General features: G+C 41.7%; 1 protein-coding gene across 1 annotated transcript in view; it reads right to left on the bottom strand.

The window, feature by feature from the left end:
• Positions 1–263: 263 nt before the first annotated feature.
• WDFY4 (WDFY family member 4) overlaps positions 264–21,522 on the bottom strand; it is a 154,667-nt gene continuing 133,408 nt past the window's right edge. Inside the window, exons 54-62 of the mRNA XM_062606841.1 lie at positions 14,994–15,206; positions 14,333–14,480; positions 13,271–13,428; positions 11,428–11,586; positions 7,736–7,915; positions 4,745–4,927; positions 4,067–4,154; positions 1,721–1,832; positions 264–659 (exon numbers count right to left, since the gene is read on the bottom strand). Of these exons, the coding sequence (XP_062462825.1) occupies positions 593–659; positions 1,721–1,832; positions 4,067–4,154; positions 4,745–4,927; positions 7,736–7,915; positions 11,428–11,586; positions 13,271–13,428; positions 14,333–14,480; positions 14,994–15,206 (1,308 nt within the window). The 3' untranslated portion in view covers positions 264–592. The remainder of the gene's footprint in view (positions 660–1,720; positions 1,833–4,066; positions 4,155–4,744; positions 4,928–7,735; positions 7,916–11,427; positions 11,587–13,270; positions 13,429–14,332; positions 14,481–14,993; positions 15,207–21,522) is intronic.

Below are 21,522 nucleotides of genomic sequence, written 5' to 3'. Positions count from 1 at the left end.
CACAATGAGGCTTGGTAAAACCACTACTATCAACCTAGGAATTCCTACCTTCACTTTCCAAACAAAATAGCTTTCCAGGAGGCATGCATACATTTTCATGCAGGGAAGGAGGAATATTGTAATGGAAATATTAACGTGCCTGTATGTTAGCAAGAACAAAGATGCTGCAACAAACTCACTTTACATCTGTTTGAAGCCCCAGGATTTTCTGATCTCATTGTATTAAAATTAGAATGTTAATTTTATTAAAAGCTACATTGCTCTTTGGCATAATCAAAGCAGTTTTATTTGCTAGCTATTATTTATGAAATGCAATGTATTATGCCATTCTGTATCTAAAATAACATTTAAAATACAAAAACTTTCTTAGGACAAATACTGCAAAATCTCATTGTCCATGTGTCTGTCAGTATCTCACACAATTTTGGAATCCATTCTCCAAAATTCCAATCAGACTTCACTACAAAGTCAGTCCTTTGCGATTCAGTCCCCAACCATAGGCTTTCAGTTTCTCTGATTCTTTCATGCTCTGAAGGGTAATTTTCTCTCCATCCAGAAGGCTGAAAAATCAAGAGTTCTTGGATATTTCTTCCTACCCATCCACAGACCAGCAGCAGACTCTTCCCCAGTCATCACCAACTAGAAGCTTGGAGGAATTTCTTGAGAAAGAAAGGAGAAAAAGATTTAAGAACAATATACAAATGGGATCAACCCTTTTTCCTGCATGTGTAGCTATTAGGAGGATGCAACATTCAGAGGAGTAGATTATGTTTAACATTAAATTTGAAGAGTAATGATACAGAGTAGAAAAAAACTGTAAGTAGATAAAGTATTTCCAAGTTTGAACTTAGAAGTGCATCCAAATTTTCCTGGAGTTCAGTGAGTTAGTTGCAGGCAATCTAGCCAGATCAGAAGCTCTTACCCCTCTCTAAGACTCTATGAATGTTAAATAATCTGCTGGCCAGATTCAGAATTCAGACTCGTTAGTAAATAATGTCATAGCATCACCCCCTGAAATCTCTGCTGCATGCAATGCCACCAACAGTAATGAAAATAACCCACCTCCAAGTTTCCCACTTTCAGTACATATAAACATCACAATCACTAAGTGTTGTAAAGCTGAGAATGAAGAATATAGGAATAATTTTGGCAACTATCAAAATGCCAACAATTGTGGAGAGAAAGACAGCAACTGTTCTACAGTATATCATAACATCTTGGAGTAGGAGATAACAAATATTACAGCTAGATGAAACTGCAGGAGGGGGATTGAGTAAACTTAAATACTGCTGGCTGTGCAAATTGTTTAACAACAAAGTTGTCCTTTGGCCAAAAACTTCCCATTTACATTTTAAGGAAATAGCAACTCCTAGGATAGTGTTTTTTCTATGGAGCAGAGACAGTGTAGCAGCTACAGATCTTTACAAGTATTCTGGCTGAAATCTGCTATTTCTCCTGGGTTGTCTCCTACCTGATCAGCTCCCAGAATGACTGTGTTTGGCTAAAAGTGATTTGGCTGAGATTTAAAAAAAAACAACAAAACAAACAACAACAAATAACCCTGCAACAACAAACCCCCAAACACAAAACCCCATCAGTATTAGAAACTTCAGAATAAAATCAAAACCCCTGAGGATCTAGGGCAGAGCGGTGGAGACCTTAAGGCCAGCACCGTGCCCTCTGCTGGACTCCGGCTGGAATGTAAAGTGAAGAACAGTACCTGGATACAGCCAGCGCGGTCACTGCTGGGCTGGTCTTACTTGGTTTTCCAGTCAAGGCAAGGCTGGGATGCAGTTCCCGACAGAGAACAAAATGTTTTCCACACTTGTTACCTGTTGTGTGGTTTAAAAATAAATATTTAGAAAGTATCTGGGGGCAGCATGGATGGGATTGTTATTATTTACGGTCAGCAAGTTGTTAAGTTGAGAACAAATATATTTAATCTCAGCCTGTGCTGTTGCAAAATAGGCCCATCCCAATTTAATTTGTGGCTATGATAGTTACATGTGCTGACGTGCGGCTGTATCAACTGTGTACTAAATTGGATTTGTGTATTATTGCTTTCTAAATTGCATGCCTAGTTCAGCAAAATTGTTCATCAGTTTTCACTGGCTCTATGCTTAATAAGATGCCCCACAATACCTTGCTGCCAGGATATAATACAGCCCATAATTGCCTAGTAAAAAGAAATTACATAAAGCCCTGGTATTATCAACTTATCTAAATCTGCTCATAACAGAACCAATAATTAAATGCTGAGAACATTTCACATACACACACATACATGCATACACACACCCCCCTAACATAATCATAGTTACTTTAGTCTTTTTAATGATTGTGGTTTGTATTGATTTTATTTTCTTTAATGCATATAATGAAATCTGGGACTATTTGGCCACTTAAAATAATCCTGAAGTCATCTGAATAGTTAAAGAGAACATGTCACTGCTTTGATTACACCTCTCCACTCTAATAAAGAATGCTGTTGCTGTATGCATCTGAGAACACACATTGCTCATGTACGAACAGATGTGTGTGTCTACATATCAACAGATGCCTGCACTCAGTGCATGTCTTCTATGGTCCTCTCTGAAAAAGGCACAAACGGGAGTATTCTGCTGTGCTCCCATGGGCAGCTTTTAAGTCCTCATTTAGAAAACTGTTTAAGGTATAAATTTTTCAAATAGCCCAAATCAATCAAAGACATGCGTAAGCAGTTAAGCAGTTGTACCTGAGTACACAGGACATGGAAACATCTGCCACAGGAAGTTATGGACAACAGTTTAGGAAATTCTTAAAACAAATGGGACGCTCCTACATGTAAAAAGAATCTGCAAAATACCTACAGAATACGACAAGGATTTTGGAAGGAATGTGAAGTCTTTAGCTTTGACTTACAGCAACCTCTGATTAGAGACCACAATGAAACCAAACACGTAGCTATTGCAGCCAGATGAACATCACATCTGGCATCTCTGGTGTTCTTGCACCTTCTGCAGAAGCATGTGGCTCTAACTACTCTGAGACATGACAAAATGTAGGATGGGCACCTGGTCTGGCATTTCCAATATGCCTCTGTATGTATAAATATTTTCATATAGCAATCTAAGTAATGTAGATTCCAAGTTCCATGAACAGTGTGCTTGTGAAGATCTCAGTGGTAATGCCCAATTACTGTATAATATCTTTTTATGCAGATGCTACATCTGTATCACTATATTTATGCAAATTGTGTGCCTAAAATTGAAGTAATAGAGATTGTCTGTAATGAGGATCATAGCAAATAAGTGGTGTAAATTATACATGATAACACCACAGTTCCTTTCTCTTCTAAAACGTGCTGTGAAGAGAAGCAAGCTGTGCTATTTAGGATGTGCCTTTAAAGCTCCCTGGCAGATTTCAGCTCCTCTATTTGTTAGAACAGAGAAGCGAGCTCAAGTTATTTTTAATACCAGTCAGCACCGCAGCCCCATCATCTTATTAACCTCAGCTCTGTGAGAACTCCAGTGTATCAGCTTTACCTTGGCATGGTCTTGAATAAACAGCTCCATGCTAACAGAAACCAGGCTCAGCTGCTGCTGGCCTCCAAACAGTTTGAAGGGCCTCTGACCTCATTTAAGGTGGCAAAGACAACAAAATTCCATGTTTCATCCCAGGGCAGGATCTGGCAGTGTCCTTTCTAACATTATTCCAGGACACTCAAGTACAGGCCATCAGCAGAGGTGCCAAGGGAATGGGCTTTTTGGAGCCAGAATAATTGATTAGTTTCATGGGTTTATGCAGAAAGGTGGTCTGTTAAGCTTAACAGAACCCATGACAGAGCCTATGAAGAAGCTTTTAACTTCATCCAGGCAAGATGTGCCTATAAAACTGGTGGCTCAGGGGTGTTCTAAGGTAGGGCAGCAGCTACCCACTACTTCCGCCGTGGTTCCAGCAACATTGCACCAGTAACTTGCACCATCTCTCCTTCACACTACTGTGCTCACACCACCTCTTCTTCCTCCCAAACAAGGCCTGCAGTGCATAGTGACACTGGAGTTTAGAGCTCACCCTGTGCTCATACCTGTGTTATCACGCTCTTCCACTGTGCTTTTCTGTGGTCCCAGTCCAGCAGCTTGGTGTGGGTTACTGGTGTATTCAGTCTTCCACAGCTGTGCCAGCAAGCAGGTAGAAGTGGAAAAGCATGGATTATAACAATGCAACAAGAGAGAGAAGCAGCTGCCTGCTTCCCAGCAAGGGGTTGAAAATGGACTTCTAACATCAGAATTGGATTTCTCAGTCATCAATCCTTCTGCCACTGTGTTGCAGGGTGTGGCACTAGAGAAATGTATGCAGGGACCTGGTGTAACCCAGGAAGCTCTCCCACCAGACTGGAGGTAGAACTAGCAGTGAATCCTGCTCCTGAGAAAGTATGACTTAATAAGCTGAGCTGTGAATCAAGCCTCAGAAACCAGGCTCAAATATATTTCCTATGGATGATATAATTCTTTCTTTCAAAACCACACCAGAATGAAAAGCACATTTTCAAAACTCTTCCTGTATGGCAAAGACTCCTCAATTCAGGAGGATAAAAGCTGGTAGGAAGCAACATTTCACTTTGATTCTCAGCTTCTGCCCTGTGCTGCCCTGTTAAGAAAGTGACATGGGCTTTTAGTAGCTCTGTACTTCCATTTAGGGTGCAAAATCCTGCCTCTGTTCTACAGTGAATCAGCATTCCCTTTCCTCTCTCCCATCTACTTACCCTCACTACTCCATCCGTGTTTCCTGTGATGATGACGCTATGTATGTCCCAATCCATCACTTCAGCAAAGCAGCAGCAAACAATATGGCATTTGGGGCTGCATGTGGTGTTAATGCTTGTGAGAAGCTGGCCATTGACTGTCCATAAGTATAGGTAAGATCCAGCACAAGAGAGAATATCACCCTGTAACAAAGCAAGAGGCAATGTCTCAAAATCCTACACTCATCCTCCTCACAACTCTTAAATGCTGGTTATAAATTGCAGTGCTGGTCTGACTTAAATTCTGACCTTTGTTTTGCTTCTGGGCAGATGATGCAAACCAGAGAAATAAAAATGTTACTTTTTTTCTCATGAAAAATGCTGACATTTTTGTATTGTAGAAATCCAAAACAACTTTCTCAGATTTAGCAAAATAATGCAGAGGGTTTCTTACATTTTTAAATGAAAACATTTATTTAAACCTTCCCTTTCTATTTTCCAGAAAATCAGGCTTTTAGTGAAAGAGGAGACTGTCAGACTGACGTACTGACAGGGACTGTGCACAGGCAATGGGCCAGGACAAGTGCTCTTAAATTTTACAAATAGGCATTCTCTTACGGAAGGACATGATGTTCACCTGCTTCACTGAGAAGCCTTTGGCGATTTCACAATCCTCCTCTGCCCCTCACAGGGAGTTTAATGTCATCGCATTTTTAAACTGTGTTTTGCATTTGACCAATGACCAGCTCAGCATTCAGTGATACGCATTTCTGATGCAGAGAACATCCTTTGCAAGCGAGTATGTCCTGTCCTCTCCCTTCCATACAGGTTGCAGTCTTACATGTCAGAGGCATGCGTAAGGAGCAGATACAAAGGTAATCCCTTAGGGGCAAGAAACATGAGACAATGATGCAATTTTAAATGTTTTTTTCAAAAGTGCATTTTGATCAAGTTACTAACTGAAATTCCACCTAACCTTTCCATCCTTGAAGCATGCTAAGAGCCAGCTAAATAGAACACCATCAGCAAAGTCATCTGATTCTGGCAAAGGCCACTGTGCCCTTAAATTAGCAGCATGCATCTGGATAAGATCAACTAACACCATACTTCACCCCTGTCTGATTTGGGCTCTTCATACTGCGAGGCAGAATTCTGAAGATAAAATAGAAATAGCACATTTGAAACAGAGTTGCCAATAGTTAAAGAGATTAAATTTTAGCTACCTTATCTGCATGTGAGCACATAATGTCCAGGCATTCGGTAATGATCTGCAGTGTTTTTCAGGTCTAGACCAGGGGTTTAAAACTAACTGAAATCATTAGTTACAGCAAGCTTTTACAATCCTCCTTAGCTCATAAAGTTTTGGGGACAGTGATTTTATTTTGTATCTATGTGATACAAACAGCATGAGATTTGGATCTATAAATGCAGCTTCTACATGCTCTAATATAAAAATCAACAATCACATACAAGACTTGGTGTTCTTATTTCACAGAAATGTATGTGGTTCAGAGATCTGCTTCCTTCAAAGCTTTGCTTCAAATTGCTCTGAATTTTCTAGGAAAAAAAACTTGTTGCTGAACATGTAATTTCATGTCAATCAAAATATTTAATTTAGCACAATGGAAACATTTTAAAAATTAAAATTTAAACAAAAACACATTTCAGAATTTAGCATTCTGTTCTGCTAACATCAAAATGAATTTCTTCATCCACAGCATATGGACCCCTTCATCCTTTTTCCTTGAGGTTTCAGTCATATTTTCCTAAGGCTTTTCCTCTTTTAAATGAACCTTTCTGCAGACTAGTGTCCAATCAGTTTAATCATTTACACCCCACAAGCTGGAGAACTACACTTGGATCAATTACCATACTGTTCCTGGCACAGACAATCTCTGTTTCAGACAGCTCCAGAAGAGGAGCTACAACTAAAAAAGCTAATGTCAAGGGTGGGCTGGTACCTAGAAAGGAGAGGACTCCACCCTTTTTGGGTCTCAAGTCCATGCTCTGTACCAGCCGCCTCCTCAGTTTTGAATGCTTGGCACTGCTTCAGCTGACTTCATAAGGCACCATTGAAGTATTCTGAACTGGCCTGCTGCACTGGACATTTTACACTAACCAGGAACCCCAGGGCTGGGAGCTGAGCTGGCACTGGACAGACTACATAATTCTCCCCCAACTGCAATTATTAACCATCAGACTGTATGATTAATAAAACTCAAATAAAAGATGACTGTTTTGGCACAGACTAAATAGAGAATGTCTGCCTGGTTTCTAGCTGCTATAAACTCAATTTTGCCTCTCTTGATACAAGCTCCACTACTGGATCCAACCTCGACTTGTCTGAGAACCTGGAACCCTGCTCTAGTATATTAACAGAGAGAAAATACAAATGTGCAAGCAACATTTTTAGGAGGTAGATGGTTGGAAAAAAAATTCGAGTGGTTACAGCAAAATACAGTACAGAAAAATTTCCTATCAACAAGCATGCGATTCTGACAAGAGAGACCACAACAGACTTACACCCATTGCTATCAAGTGCTCCCCCTTAACCTGAGAGTAGATGAGAAAGCAAAAAGTCAACATTGTCACCACGCAGGTGTAAGGTAGTTGTTAGCTGAGGCGTCAGACTGAGGTTTAACATGTCTCAGCTGACATGGCTCTGCTGCATGAATGTCAGGAGAAATTAGTGAAATAACGGAGGCAATAAGGTTATGGGTGAGCCAAATCCAGGAGCTGCTAGGGTAATACTTCATGCTCTGTAAACTAAAAGTTGTTTAATCCTGCTATCTACCCATCCAAAGATGCTTCTACTTAGCTACTCAGTCTAAGATGTTGCTTTTAGTGCTCGCATCTCATCATTAAGAACACTATTAGCAATCTCTGTAGAAATAAAAAAAAAATCAATGCATCAGACTCTCAGGATGTTTTTATGTTGGGAAGAGCACCCATTAAATTATCATGAAATGTTCATGGATGCATCAGAAGAAAGATGATAAATGAAGATCTTACTGTTGAATTGTTGATGGCAACAGAACACAGTCTTGCCCTGTGGGCAGGAAGCTGGTTTATGTACATCAGCTGGTTCAGGTCCCAAATGATGCAGGTTCTGTCATCAGATCCACTCACAAAGATGTTGTAGGTCACAGATGCAGCAAGGCAGGTCACTGCCTGAGTGTGCCCATACAAAGCCTGGTGGGGAAAAAGCAACCAATAAACCACACTAGAGGCTGGCTGATTTACTAGGGAACCACAGCCCTACTGTAATTTGCTTAGTAAGAGCAAGAAACTTAGTCATTCTTTGGAGAATTGGAAAGGGTATGAGTGGAAATACCAATGCCCTTAACTTGTGGTTGAAAAAAGTTGAGGTTTCAAGAGATTATATGACTTGCACAGTAACTCAGGGCCCTTGGTGTACTTTTGAGACTACAACAGTGCTTTGCCCTCAGCAATAACACACCGTTTTTACTTAAGTCCATACAGTTTTAAGTAAAATTTATGCTTGGAAATTACTATTTCTCAATACTTAATAAACATTTTGAAATAAAACTTATCAGGATGTATTTCAGTGACCTTCTCAGTCTTTATCTTTGTATACATTTCTGCTGCATAACCACCAATGACAGTAAAGCCTGTAGGGCAACAGAGAAAAAGTCCTTCATGGCTCTCCTAAAAACCTTTTCAGTTCTCAGTTTTTAGCTGCCTTACTGTGAAAACTCAGACTCACCAGTTTCAATGTTTGTTTTAACAGTAAATGCATATTCCCCGCTGTCTTTCTCTACATGACATAATTAGCACATCTTCAGGGTCTATCTCAGTTCAGCATGGAGCAGAAGAGCCACATGTCCCAAATGGTTTTTGCAAACACATCTCTCACTCTTTTCCAGCCTGTGACTGTGAGACTGAAATCCTGCTGGCTAACATATGCTGCCACTTGCCAAGGTTACTAGGACAACATTCAAACAGTCCAGTGGTGCAGAAGGTGAGCTGCAGCAGGCTATGCACTACTGGAGGCAAACTGCAACTGTAAGGGATGAATTTCAGCTTGTGATTTATTCTACTTGCAAGACCTGTTGACTAAAAATCCTGGCACAAAATGGGATTTTTGGACTGGCTTTAGAACAGTCATTTTACAAAGGACAGGGCATAACCCAGTGCCTGTGCTCAAGAACTGCACAAGACCTTTGAAAAAAGAGCTGGGACAAGGCAGGTTCAAGGGCTTCAAATTTCCCTTCCTTCTTCCAAAGCATGAAAGAAAACATACCCACTGTGACAGCATCCAAACTGCTAAGTCAAGCTAAGCTCCTGCACAGATTTTAATTAAACTGCCTTTTTTTTTTGGGGGGGGGGGGGGGGGGGGGTTGTTTTTTTTTTTTTTAAGCCAGTAAGATCCTACCTGGCAGTGAAGTCCTTTAAATAAAAGTTGAGTGTGGAGCAGAGGGCTAGACCTGAGCCCAATTATAATCCCTGCTTCAATCCACCAATGTCTCAATGCATATTAATGCAAAAACTGCTGCATGCTTCCAGCTCCCTACCATTTTCTCATTATTGCTCAGGTTTTCCCTTAGTGGGAAATGTCCTGCAGCATATCTGCAGAAAGAGCTGTGAGGCCTATTTCCGGAGGTAATTCACAAATAACAGAAGACAGAAAGAGACCAGGTTCACTGCAGGAATACTCAGTCCACGAAAACTTAAACCAAGTTTGACCATCCAACTGAACTGGCTGACATGGACACAGACACTTCACAGCTACGTTCAACACGTCCCTGAGAGGTCTGTGTGGCAGACAGCACATCTTGCCTGGATGTTTCTCCCACTCTAGTGTTTCATTTGGCTCAGAAATTCTGGGGTCTGAATTGCACATATTGCTCTCCTCATGAACACTGAGGGGACCGGTAAATCGCATGGATCGATACTGAGGCTATTATGCTCAATCTTTAGTATTCCACAAAACTGTGTAAGCAGCCCCCGTTAAAAAAAAAAAAAGGGGGGGGGGAAATGTCTTTTTTTTCTGCTGAAATGTAGTTTTTGTACTTTACTACATTCCATACCGGAATGTGCCAATCCCATGAGACAACTGATAAGTGAATACCATCCACTTTATAGCACATCAGCTTTACTTAAGCAAAACTCACTCTCTCAGGAAAGAGGATACAAATTTTTTGTTCAGCAGAAAAAGCAGCCACCACAAAACAGTGAATTACATGAAAGCAGCAAGTAATTCACTAAAAGACATATAGAGCCATAGTTCAAATTTACATCTATGCCAGATGGTCATCAAAAAAAGCCTCTGCTAGCAAAAAGAAGGAAAGATACAGTATTTGTCATCGAATGATCTCATGCCACTTTGTGGACTTTGGATAATACCAGATTAATCACAGTGGAACACATGAGCAAAGCTGATTTTAGATTGTTAAAAAGGTGTTATATTGGAGATAAAATACAACCTCTTCAAACAGTTGCCTGAAACTAAACTGACCCCCTGACTGGTATCATCTTGATGTTGATGAAGATTACTGCTTATGCTTTTCTCTATTACTATCTCTTCCATTTCTACGTCCATATCCTGCTTTGGATTAATAATCAGCTGGTTAAAAGTCATCACTGAAGATCTCGTCTCATATTTCTGGCTTCTCAAGCAGAAAATATCATAAACCTCAGAAGAGAGACTTCTCTAAACACAATTTCTCCCCTAATTTCAACACACAAGAATTTCAGATAAATGAAGACCTAAACCCTTCTCTGGCATCCCAACAGAGATTTAATGAAAATTCACATCATTTAATGAAAAACAAAATATGTTTTGGCTCAGGTTACAGAAAGCACTGAAATACCATCCGAATATCTCTTCAGAGCAAATGAACAGAAGAAGCTTCTAACACTGTGAGAACTTGATGATCAGGGAACCCTTTATTAGTTCACCTAATAAGTAGTAGTGTTTTGTGCCTCTTGATTTCTTCGGGAAAAAGGGTCTTGTGTTGCCTTTCAGCTATAACAGAGGTATATACTAGTTTTACTTGTAAGCTGAGAACTCACCATAGCTGCACCACACAAACCTTGTATGCAAATTTGCTTTTGTAAATGAAATAGCATTTACACAACTGTTTGATGACTATAGATGAGCTCTAAATCAACAACAACTAAAGACATTGGACAATGAGGACACAAACTATACCATTCTTATTGGATGCAACCCTATCTCATGAAGTGACTGATGATAAACTTTTTATGTTCTGAATTCAGTTTGAGAGAAAAGAACCAAGAACTTTGCCTAGGTGAGCCTTCATCTTCATCAGCTAAGTTCGCAAGGTGTTTTGGACATCCTGCCCATTGCTGTAGCAGGCCAGAAAGAGCTATTAGCATTTCCAGGTGATACTGTTTTTTGAAAGTAATCCAAGGGCTGGCTGCACTTCAAGTGAGGAGAGCATATGCCTTAACATCACTGTTTCTGTGATCATAATAAACTTTGGAAATGCTACCAAGGCAGGATAAAAAACAACCATTTTCATAAATATAAACTGTGGGAATAAGGCATATTATCAGCGCCTGTCCTGATAATAGGCTATCACATGGTACTGCTGATTGGTTTCTTTTCTGCCTTCTTGATTCACCCAAAGGTATTTCCTTTGCCAGTCATATGAAAGAAAGAAACAAACCTTTTGGCTTTCATTGAGTTTCTATAGCAGAAGAACCACAGTACTGACCTGTCTCAGGTTCAGATATTTCACTTTGTCCTTGACCACGGAAAATTCCCAGATGCACACAACTGAGCTTGTTCCAGATGTGATTATGGTAGTTGCTGAAGGACACACAGCGCAAAGGCACTTTCCCCAGTCTGCCATGCACTCAAATGTAGTCATGTTCTGTATGAGAAAGCAGCTTTAAGATCAATGATCATCTGGTGATACCATGCATTTACCAATACCAAAGGGTAGATTTAATTTTCTGAACTGAGCCTCCATTTCTTCAAATCCATGAAAGAAAAGCTCTTCTTAACCAGTCTTTTTGCTCTCAGCACAGCTGCATAATAGGAACATGCACAGGCTGTGGCTGCATACAGCTGTGCCATCCTCCAGGGGCCAAACAGGAAGGCTGGACAAAAGTCAGTGTCTTATGTCTTCAGACACCTGAGTCCCAATCTCTCTTGTGCCACAGATGTCCTCCATAACATAAGGCAAGCTCATTCTGCCACCATATAGTGACAGAATGCAAACATTCAGGGTAGATTAAAGTGAAAGTTCAGGTTGTGATGGCCACTGATAACAGTGCCTGGCTCTGCAACGTTCCTCTTACTTACTTGGATTGAAAAGCCAAAAGCCAAAGCATTAAATTCCATTCTGTGCCAATTTCTCCATTAGTGTCACCCAAAACAGCCTAAACCAAAGTCAGGTCTATCGCACATTGCCACAATTATAGCACAAACATCCTTTTGCTCATATTCTTCATTAGCTCTGTCCCACAGAATGGGAACAACATTATGGTGCTAATGATTCTGGCGGGGCTGGATGGCACAGCTACAAAATCATACCACAGACAGAACACACCTTTACCTACTTCAATGAAGACAAAAATTTCTTTTAAGCTCATGTGCAGAGGCATGGTTGATCCAGAGAGAACTTAAGTTGGACTCTCAACTACTTCTCACAGCTGACTATAAGAAGTCACACTCACTATGCTCAGTGTCACTAGGCTCAATGACACCCTGACATTTGAAAAGCCAAAACAAATAATTTATACCTACAGCAGTGCTACGAATTACTAAGCACTGAGTGTAATGAAGTCAGTGGAGAAAACTCTCAATAATTTTTACCAGGGAGCAGAAAGTAAAATACATCTCAAGGCTTTTTCATTTCCATTGACTGTGGTTATGTCTAAAAAACATAATGGTGTGGCTTCCACAAATACCCGAGTCACTACCTTCCTGAATGACATAATCTGCTATTGTGGTACCCAAGCTAAATCAAATAATTTCACGTGTCATAACATTGTCCCAGACATGTCTAAAAATCAGTGTGTTTATGGTAGAGGAAGAAACTGGACCTGTCAAGTGCCCTAGCAAGCAGTGTGATGACACAGACTGTTGATTTTTAACAGTAAAGAAATAAGAGTATTAACTTTCCACAATAGAAGGCATTATTTTAAATGAATGCACTGGGCTAAACGTGTGAGCCAGAGGGGAATTGACAGAGGGTCCTATTTTAATTTCAGCAGAAATTTCTGCAAAACGAAATTTCTGATCAGTGGCCAGGAGACCTTGTATTGTCCTTACAACATATGAAATGGGTTTTCTCCTTCATTTTGCTGGACAACACAGTCACTGGAAGGAAAACTAGAGGTAGTTTAGAGAGGAAATCCTACATTTTTGAGCAGTGTAGAATGACTTTGTACTCTCTTGGGATATCCACCTCGAAAAGCCTGACTGTGAGAAGTCCTATACAACATCCTCTGAAACCAGCTCCCAGTAGCCTCTGAAATGGGTGCCTAAACCAGCCAAAGACCACAACATATCAGTAATTTATTTTTCTTCATAGATTTTTTCTTATTTACCTTCTCAGACCCATAGTTGCCAAAGCAGCAGGTGAAGTCCTCAAATCCCCAGCAGAATGTTTTGTTCCAAAGAGGAGGAATCAAAACTTTATTTTTTTCAACAGCCAGAATGCCTTTCTCAGTATGAACAATGTGCCCAATAGCTCCCTTGGGGCAGTCTGTCAAGAGAGAGAACATATTTAATCCTGTTGGGTTTAGAGCAATTAAGTTAACTTTTCTCCTTGCACAGCTTGTGTGGTGAAACTGGCAAGTCCCACAGCTGGGGTCAGTGCTGTGGCTAGGTCCACAGACAGAAATAGACTCTACAACTGAGATTCCAGACAGAACAGTGGAAATACTCCTCGCCAATGGACCACATAAATCCATGCAGTGGGAGTGATGTGCTCCAAAGGAGGACATGATAATGACACTGTTTAACAGCAGTGTTATTAAGCTTCTTTTCATTGGCAGACTTGCCTTATGCCATGCACTACAGAGGATGCTGGGCATGTCACTCACAGCCTTTGTAGTACAGCCCTTCTGTCCCCACAAAGCTGTGTGATGTAAAGAACCCGACCACAGGATGAAAACATTGACGCTGAAATTTTTCAGGCTTACTCATGGTAAGAAAAGCAGCAGACTAAGAAAAAGATGAAGAAAAATAAAAGGTTTGAAGATCAAGAAGTTGAGAAATGCAGACAGTATTTACTTTGCTGTTAAATATAAGAAGAGAACGTGAAAGGAAAACAGTGAGATTTATGTTTCAATTTAACATACTCAGAATGTAGAAGAGAGAAAAGATTTAAGTGTCTTACAAATAAAATAAAATAAAATAAAAATAAAATAAAATAAAATAAATTTGTACTGAACTCTACAACAGAAGTTTCAAAATTTCTCCTGACTGTTTGAGTGTTTTCAATGACCACTCACAACACATAAATAGTGATTGGCAGAAGGGATCTTGATGGTACCCACTCATACAAAGCTGTGTGACTATTTTTGTGCTCTTGAAAAGCCAGATTCAGCCCATCCAAGAATTCTGTAATCATTAGCTCATAAAATGGAGCACAGCCCCCACAGCACCTTTTATTGTAACTGGTGAGAGCTTCAGATTTTGTAGGCTGCTCATAAAAGGAGGAAGAATTCCACTTGAGTGAAGGGACAGCACAGACTCTCTTCCTGACAAGCTTTTCCCATGGGCATTCCTGGATGGATGTGGTTTTGTGAAGAGCTAGAACAAATGAATGGCATTGAAAAATTAATCTCTCTGACAGATCATGCAGGAGAGACACTGTTTAAACCCTTAATCATAGACTCTAGGACATGAACCTCTTCATTACAATAAAATCTTAACCTTATTACATTTTCATCAGATTACATCCCTTCCTCACAGAAATAGGAAGCTAATCCCAGCAATTTGGAAGAAGAGATAAAAGCATAGGTGAGACTTTGAGCTGCTTTTCTTTGACTGTACCAATTCCCAGACTAGGGGTTACTCATGTGGCTGTACCAAAGGAGAACCCAGATTTGATGCCACAGCTGTATGGCATACAACAGGAACAGCATGATTGAAAAGTGGCGTCACACATGTGTGGGTGCACAGCGATGTGTTACACAGTCTGGAGACATCTATAGCCCATGTTTCAGCAGATTTGAATCAGACAAGGTTCTATTCTTGCTTTCCAGTTGAAATACTATAACATCAAAATAAATTATGATCTTTATTCTTAAGATAAAGTGGTACCTGCTTTGGTATCTGTCCAAAGTTGCTAATAAAACCCAGGATGGTGCTCTTAATCAGAGGATCTTTAATGTTGTTAAGATCTGTTTTGTCTCCATAGAAGTAAGGATGATAGGTGTTAACTGCCTCCACTGCAGCTGAACCATGTTGCTTGTGGCCAAAAATCAGATCTATCCAGCGATGAAGGTGTGCACTGACATAGTCACTTTCCAGTGCCTCAAAATGAAAGAAAATTATTTAATTCAGTAGAGCGTATCAGTTATAAATGCATTGCCTCTCTCTTATCTTTGCTGGAGACTTAAATTGTCGGCAAGAAATCTTCAAATTTTTTGTTCCTCCAATACTACCATTCTCAGCACATCCTCATAGAATGTGACTTCTTGAGGGATGTAAGATGGATCCCCATGGAAAAAGAAAGGACATTGTGCAGAATTCTTGACTTCACAAACAGCAGGAGCAGTATCCTCAGAGACAACACAGACAGGTTTCACAAAACAAAGTGCAAGCACTCCACAGATCTTTGCACACCCTCCAACCTCCAGCATACATTAAAGCCTGTGCTATCATGTCTTCCCCAATACTGCTACTATAAACAAGATGGTTTAAATGAGCAAAACATTTGTTAGCATTTGGTACCACCACTTGGCTCTACAGACAAACCACAGGTGAATTTCTATTTGTAGAAAGAAGTCAGTCTTAGTCAAGACACCCACTGAATAGCAGAGACTTTATTTGAGAAGATACATATATACATAGATTTGGAAGTGAGATGACTAGAAGAGGGGCTTTAAGTTGGGTCTGAAGGATACATCAGGAGAGGCTGCATGCCATGAACCAGCAAAGAGAATGCAGAGCCTGTAGTGATATTGCAAGGAGTGCTGCAAGTCAAGACAGGGAAGGCTTTTGGACCAGCAGAGCTGTGGTGCAGTGAGGCAGCTGTATGAGAGAAGTTTCAAGATTGTCTGGGTTTGATCAAAAATTTACTACCCTTGAAGGGCTCAGGTGCAGACAGTTGCAGCATCAGATTTCCTTATCCTGGAAAAACTTGGGGTCTGATCTTTAGATCAGGTGGCAGGTGCATGGATTAATGAGACTAGAAGAAACAACTACTACTGAAGAAAACTGGTAAACTGTAAGGTAATACATCCACCCTAATGTGGGCTCAGAAGCAGTGGACACAAGTCTGAATTGAACCTTTTCCCACCTCCACGTTAGCCAGCCATGAGGCTTCACTAAATGGTACTGCCATCACCTGCTTCACCAAAATTTTTTGTATTCCCAAATGGCCTTGCCCAATGATTCAAGCAGCAGAGTTAAGCATTATTAAAAATACTTTCCTATCTCCGAATCATTTGACTGTGCAATACTCCCTGATGCTCAGTTAAAGGTTTCCCAAGCAGACCATCCCACCCAAAGCACAGCAGAAATAAGCAAACTAATGGGATCCAGAAAAATGGCTCATTTCACAGAGCAGACAGTTAGCCCAGTGCAGCTGGTTTAAATGACCCTGCCCACAGCTATAACGATCACACAGCAGCTCAGAGAACAAGCACAGCATACAATTTGTCCCCTGCAAACAACAGGAAAGCACTTATGAACAGACTCAGAACTCATCCTTATTAATAAAAGCAGTTAGTCTATGAATTACAAACTGTAAATTTTGCCTGGCATCACTGCCAGAGAAAAAACAAAGCAACCAACAGAGCTGCAGCTCTGCAGCCTCTCAGTATTTCACTGAGCACTATGACAAGCCCAGCCACGTAGGAAGAACTTGCAGTCTAAGGAGGAAGTAAATAAATTCTTCAGTAGATTAGATTCCTAACTTATTAAATGTGAAACAAGGCGCTACCCAGAGTTGTATGTCAAGAACAATTCTCTCTCATATTCTTTAAAGCAATAACCAAAACAGTGTTAACCTGGATCTGTTTAATGCACCAAACTTTCTGTGAAGCCTCCTAAAAATGATCGTTATACCAGTAACAAGTACATTCCCATCTGGCAGATGATTTCAGAGGAGACAGGAACTATCACCTTTCAGAATTCAAGAACTCTAGCTCTTCATTTCGGTGAACTTTCCCAGGCAGGCTAATCAATTTTCTTTCCACAGCAAGATTTCTTGCACCCTCCTGTGTAACACGTAGCACTAGCCTTGGTTGAAAAGGGAATATTGCAGCGACCATACATAAGGTGTGATCAGGTCTGGCAAGTCATTAAGAATATGAGTATATAAACATGATTTTTCATGTGTTAGACACTTCCTATTGGAGATTTGAATTAATTTGTAAAAGTTGTGCGGCTTTATCAGCTGTGCCAATGTTATCAAATAGTGCAGCTCAGTGGAAGCAGGTCTGTAGAACAGAACAGATGGTAGAGAGGGCCCAGTATCCCCATTACATGCACTGTGGGAGCTTTACTTGAAACTAGGTCTAGTCTGCTCCAACAGGCTGACTGCCACCAGCATCTGGAGTGCGTAACTGAAGTGCAGCCTTTGGTTTCATTTCATCCAACCCAAATGTAGTTCACACAATCTGAGATTGCTCTACAATGAGAGCAAACCCATGCTATGCAGGGATGATGGATAGATTAATTTCCAAACTGCACCCTTACTCCAAAGTGTAAGGCAAAAGCAGATGTTCCTCATCGTATCTAAGTGCCTTCAGAGTGCTTACCATTACACAAGCAGCAAAGAGTACAGCTCAGTACTTCACATTCCAAACAAGCCACAATGTGAGAGACAGCATTTCTCCCTATGTTTTTCTTTAAAAAAACAACAGCATAAACTCACAGCAGCTTTCAAGCATCCATGCTTTTCTGTCTGTAGCAACCTCTGTTAGGGAAGGACAGTGTTGTCTTTCCCATATTTGGGAAACTGAAGAACAGAGACTAAGCATCTTGGAGAGCATGAGAGAGAGCAGAGAAAGGAACCAGAGAGCCTCTACACCTCCATGCCTCTGCTAGAGTCACTGGGGAACATCAGGGAACTGTTGCATGACCTCAGTGGTCAAAACCTATTTGCAGTGGGTAGCACTGACTTGCTTTCCCTACAAGGGAAGAGATTGGACACTCCCTAAGCTCAACTCTTCATTTAATAAGGACTGTACATTAAGCAGCAAGCCTGCAGTGGACACAGCACTTACACAAGGATCTCCTTCCTCATTGTAAGTGTATCATCATGCGGTTGCAAGCACATGTAAAAATGAGAATTAGGTTCTGGGAGGGATTCAGAGACTGAATAATATTTTCTTTCCAAATCAGAACAAAAAGCCCAGCTCTCAAGTTTTCCCATGTATTAAAATTTGCTCCCCTTCCCCAATTCCAAATTTGGAAAAAATACATCCTTTTATTTTACTAAGAATGAGGCTATATACCTGTACCATACAGTATTAGTTATAACGGCTACATTATAAAATACTATTTCAGTTCAACCTTGTCGTGGTTTAAACCCAGTCAGGTAACTCGTTCACTCACTCCCGCCCTTCTTTCCCTCCCCCTACTCCCGGAGGGACAGAGAGGAGAATCGAAAAGAGTGCAACTCCCACGGGTTGAGATAAGAACAGTTTAGTAACTAAGGTATAACACAGATCACTACTGCTACCACCTGTGATAATAATGATAAAGGAAATAACAAGGGAAGAGAATACATCACCTCACCACCAGCTGACCGATAACTTGCCCCCCAAGCCCGACCAAGCTCTGACCGATACCTCCTCCAACCCTGCAGTCTCCCAGCCCTTCCGGCTAACTCCCAGGTACATCCTGGCCATGACGTGCTGTGGTATGGAATACCTCTTTGGTCAGTTTGGGTCAGGTGTCCTGTCTCTGCTTCCTCCCGGCTTCCCCTCCTCCCTGGCAGAGCATGAGGCTCACAAAGTCCTTGGCCAAACCAAAACATCCTTGTTATCAGCTCTGTTCCCAGGCCGAAAGTCAAAACACTGCACTGCACCAGCTACCAAGAAGGAGAAACATGCCTGCTACTGCTGAACCCAGGACATTATCCACCCCTTATTCCATACCATTCACGTCATGCTCAGATCCCACATTTTCAATATGCCATCACTCTTATCTAAGTGCATGGACCAGTAGCTATAAAGCTGCTGCGTCCATCTGGTCCATGATGCCAGGCTCCATCACTTGTAACAGTCTTTCAGAGCAGGAGAGACTGTGTGCAGTGTTCACACTCGTGAATAACCTGGGCAATAGTGTCCATTGCTAAGTCCACCCCTCGATCGTGACTCCATCTCTGTGTTGCATCTCTGCTCTGATGGCCTGAAGTGCCATGGGCCCACCAGGCTTAAAATAATTCACTGTCCCCTTAAGCAGTTTCTGCAGCTTGCTGCTGGGGACTCCATACAGCTGCCTTCCATCTCCGACGCTTCCAAAGCACTGGAGGGGCCCAGTGGACTAGATACTTGCCCATACTGTCCCACACACCCTGCCACTCATCACTGTCCAGCCTTGGGGAAAATCTCTTGGTCCCCCTATATCCTCGTCTAACCCCAGACAAGACCCAAACCTGACTCTGCTTAACTTTTGAGATCAGACAAAATGGTTGTGGGTAGAACACAGCCTGTGTGTGTGCCAACATGCTGATCCCCATCACAATAAGCAGGCAGGTCCCAAGGATACCCAAAGGCCATTCGAAACCTTCAGAAGTCTCAGTTGATGCTGCTGTACTTGTCACTGGGGCTGGTGTAGCTGCTGTACTTGTCACTGGGGCTGGTGTAGCTGCTGTGCTCTCTCCCACCACCAGCTTCTCTCTTCCTGAGTCCAGCTCTTCCTCCTCTGCCTTGCTGGGAAATGCTGCGTGGTCTCCTGCGTCCTTCTGGGGCTCGGCGGGCGGCTGCCGGGGAATGCTCTCGGCCGTCGCGGGGCTCGGCTCGGCCACGGGGCTCGGCTCGGGCGCAGGGCTGGGCTCCTCCGCGGGGCTCGGCTCCTCCGCCGCCTCCTCCCGCTGCTCGGCAGCCGCCTCCTTCCTCTCCTCGATCGCCCCGACCTCCTCCACCGGCAGCCGTCCCCTCGCGGCCTCCGGCGCCGCTCCCGCCGCCCCTTGGTCCCCGGAGCAGCTCTCCCGGGCCGCTTCAGCAGCCGCCGGCTCCTGGGGCCGCTCCCCCTCGGCTCCCCGCAGCCGTACGAAGATGGAGAGTAGGGTGAGGGCCAGGGCGGTGAAGAGCAGCCGGACGGCCAGGTACAAGTCCACGGCCACGTCCGTCCCGCCCTGCTGCTGGAGCCCACCCGTATTACAAGCCATTGCCATAAAGCACAGTGAGGCCCAAGCCCCACACTTGATAAACACCAACACAGCAAATACCGGCTCTAAGTAAGTTACATTCTGAAGCTGTGAGATCGACAAGAACAACTCTGAGAGCCAATAAATCAGCATTGTGACGAATGACTATTAATCCAGTCAAATCTGTCGTTATCTCAACCCTTCGTGCCCTTTCCTCCCTGGCAGAGCATGAGGCTCACAAAGTCCTTGGCCAAACCAAAACATCGCTATCAGTTCTGTTCCCAGGCCGAAAGTCAAAACACTGCACTGCACCAGCTACCAAGAAGGAGAAACATGCCTGCTACTGCTGAACCCAGGACAAACCTGTAAGCTAATATAAACATTGCAATGAAAACTTCATTTTATTTTTTTCTGATAACAAAGAAAGTTGAAAGGATTTATTGAGAAATTTTCTTGTTACTACCAACATACTCCCATTTCAACTTGGCTAGTTTTCTGCTGAAAAGCTCTTCCACACATTTTTTTTCCCCAGCAGGTCTTCCCACTATGTTCTTGTCAGACCAGTAATATGGGGCTGTGATCCGAGTTACACAGGTAACTGCTACACAAATAGAAATTAAAACAAACGACAAGAAGATTAATGTAGCTTCCGCAAAGGGACTAATTAGTTACTGAATATGTTGTAAATTCAATGCGCTGGCTTGGCTTAGGTTACTAAACTGTGTGGCAGCACACCACAGTCAAGCCACTAGGCATGGAGATACTTGAGACCTGCTAATAATAGTAAGCAGCTATTCTCCACACCACATAACTTGAAATACCATTAATTCACAATTTTTCATATATTAGAGGCAGGATTCTGGGGAAAAAAAGTGGTAAAGTGGTAGATATCTACTTTTAATCACATTTTCAAATGATTGAAAACAACATTTTTAATAAATATATGGACAAGTTATCCATTTCAAAAAAAGTAAAGTAGCAAGACAGAAATTTAACTTATTTTAAATATTTTTTAGCATTATTGTTCTGACACAGATATGAAGTGTTCAGGTCATGAATTCACAGGAGAGACTAACAGGAACCTTTTAATTGATAAAGCCAAAAAATTAAATATCTCACTATATACTCAACTGTCCTGAAAAAGAAATGAAAGCAGGACTACTACACAAAAATGTGGCAAGCACAGGCTTAGATCATATCCATGTTTACTCAGGTCAGAGGTCAGAGAATTTAAAACAGCATTTGGAGAGGTCAGCTGAGGAAAGCCTTGTTTGGAGATACCAAAATAGAGAAGATAGTTGTATC

Source organism: Pezoporus occidentalis, unplaced genomic scaffold (genome assembly GCF_034315485.1).
Source record: "Pezoporus occidentalis ecotype Australia unplaced genomic scaffold, CSIRO_AGI_Poc_V1 ctg98, whole genome shotgun sequence".
Classification (NCBI taxonomy): domain Eukaryota; kingdom Metazoa; phylum Chordata; class Aves; order Psittaciformes; family Psittacidae; genus Pezoporus; species Pezoporus occidentalis.
The sequence above is the reverse complement of the archived record's forward strand: the minus strand, read 5'-3'. Positions and strand labels throughout refer to the sequence as shown.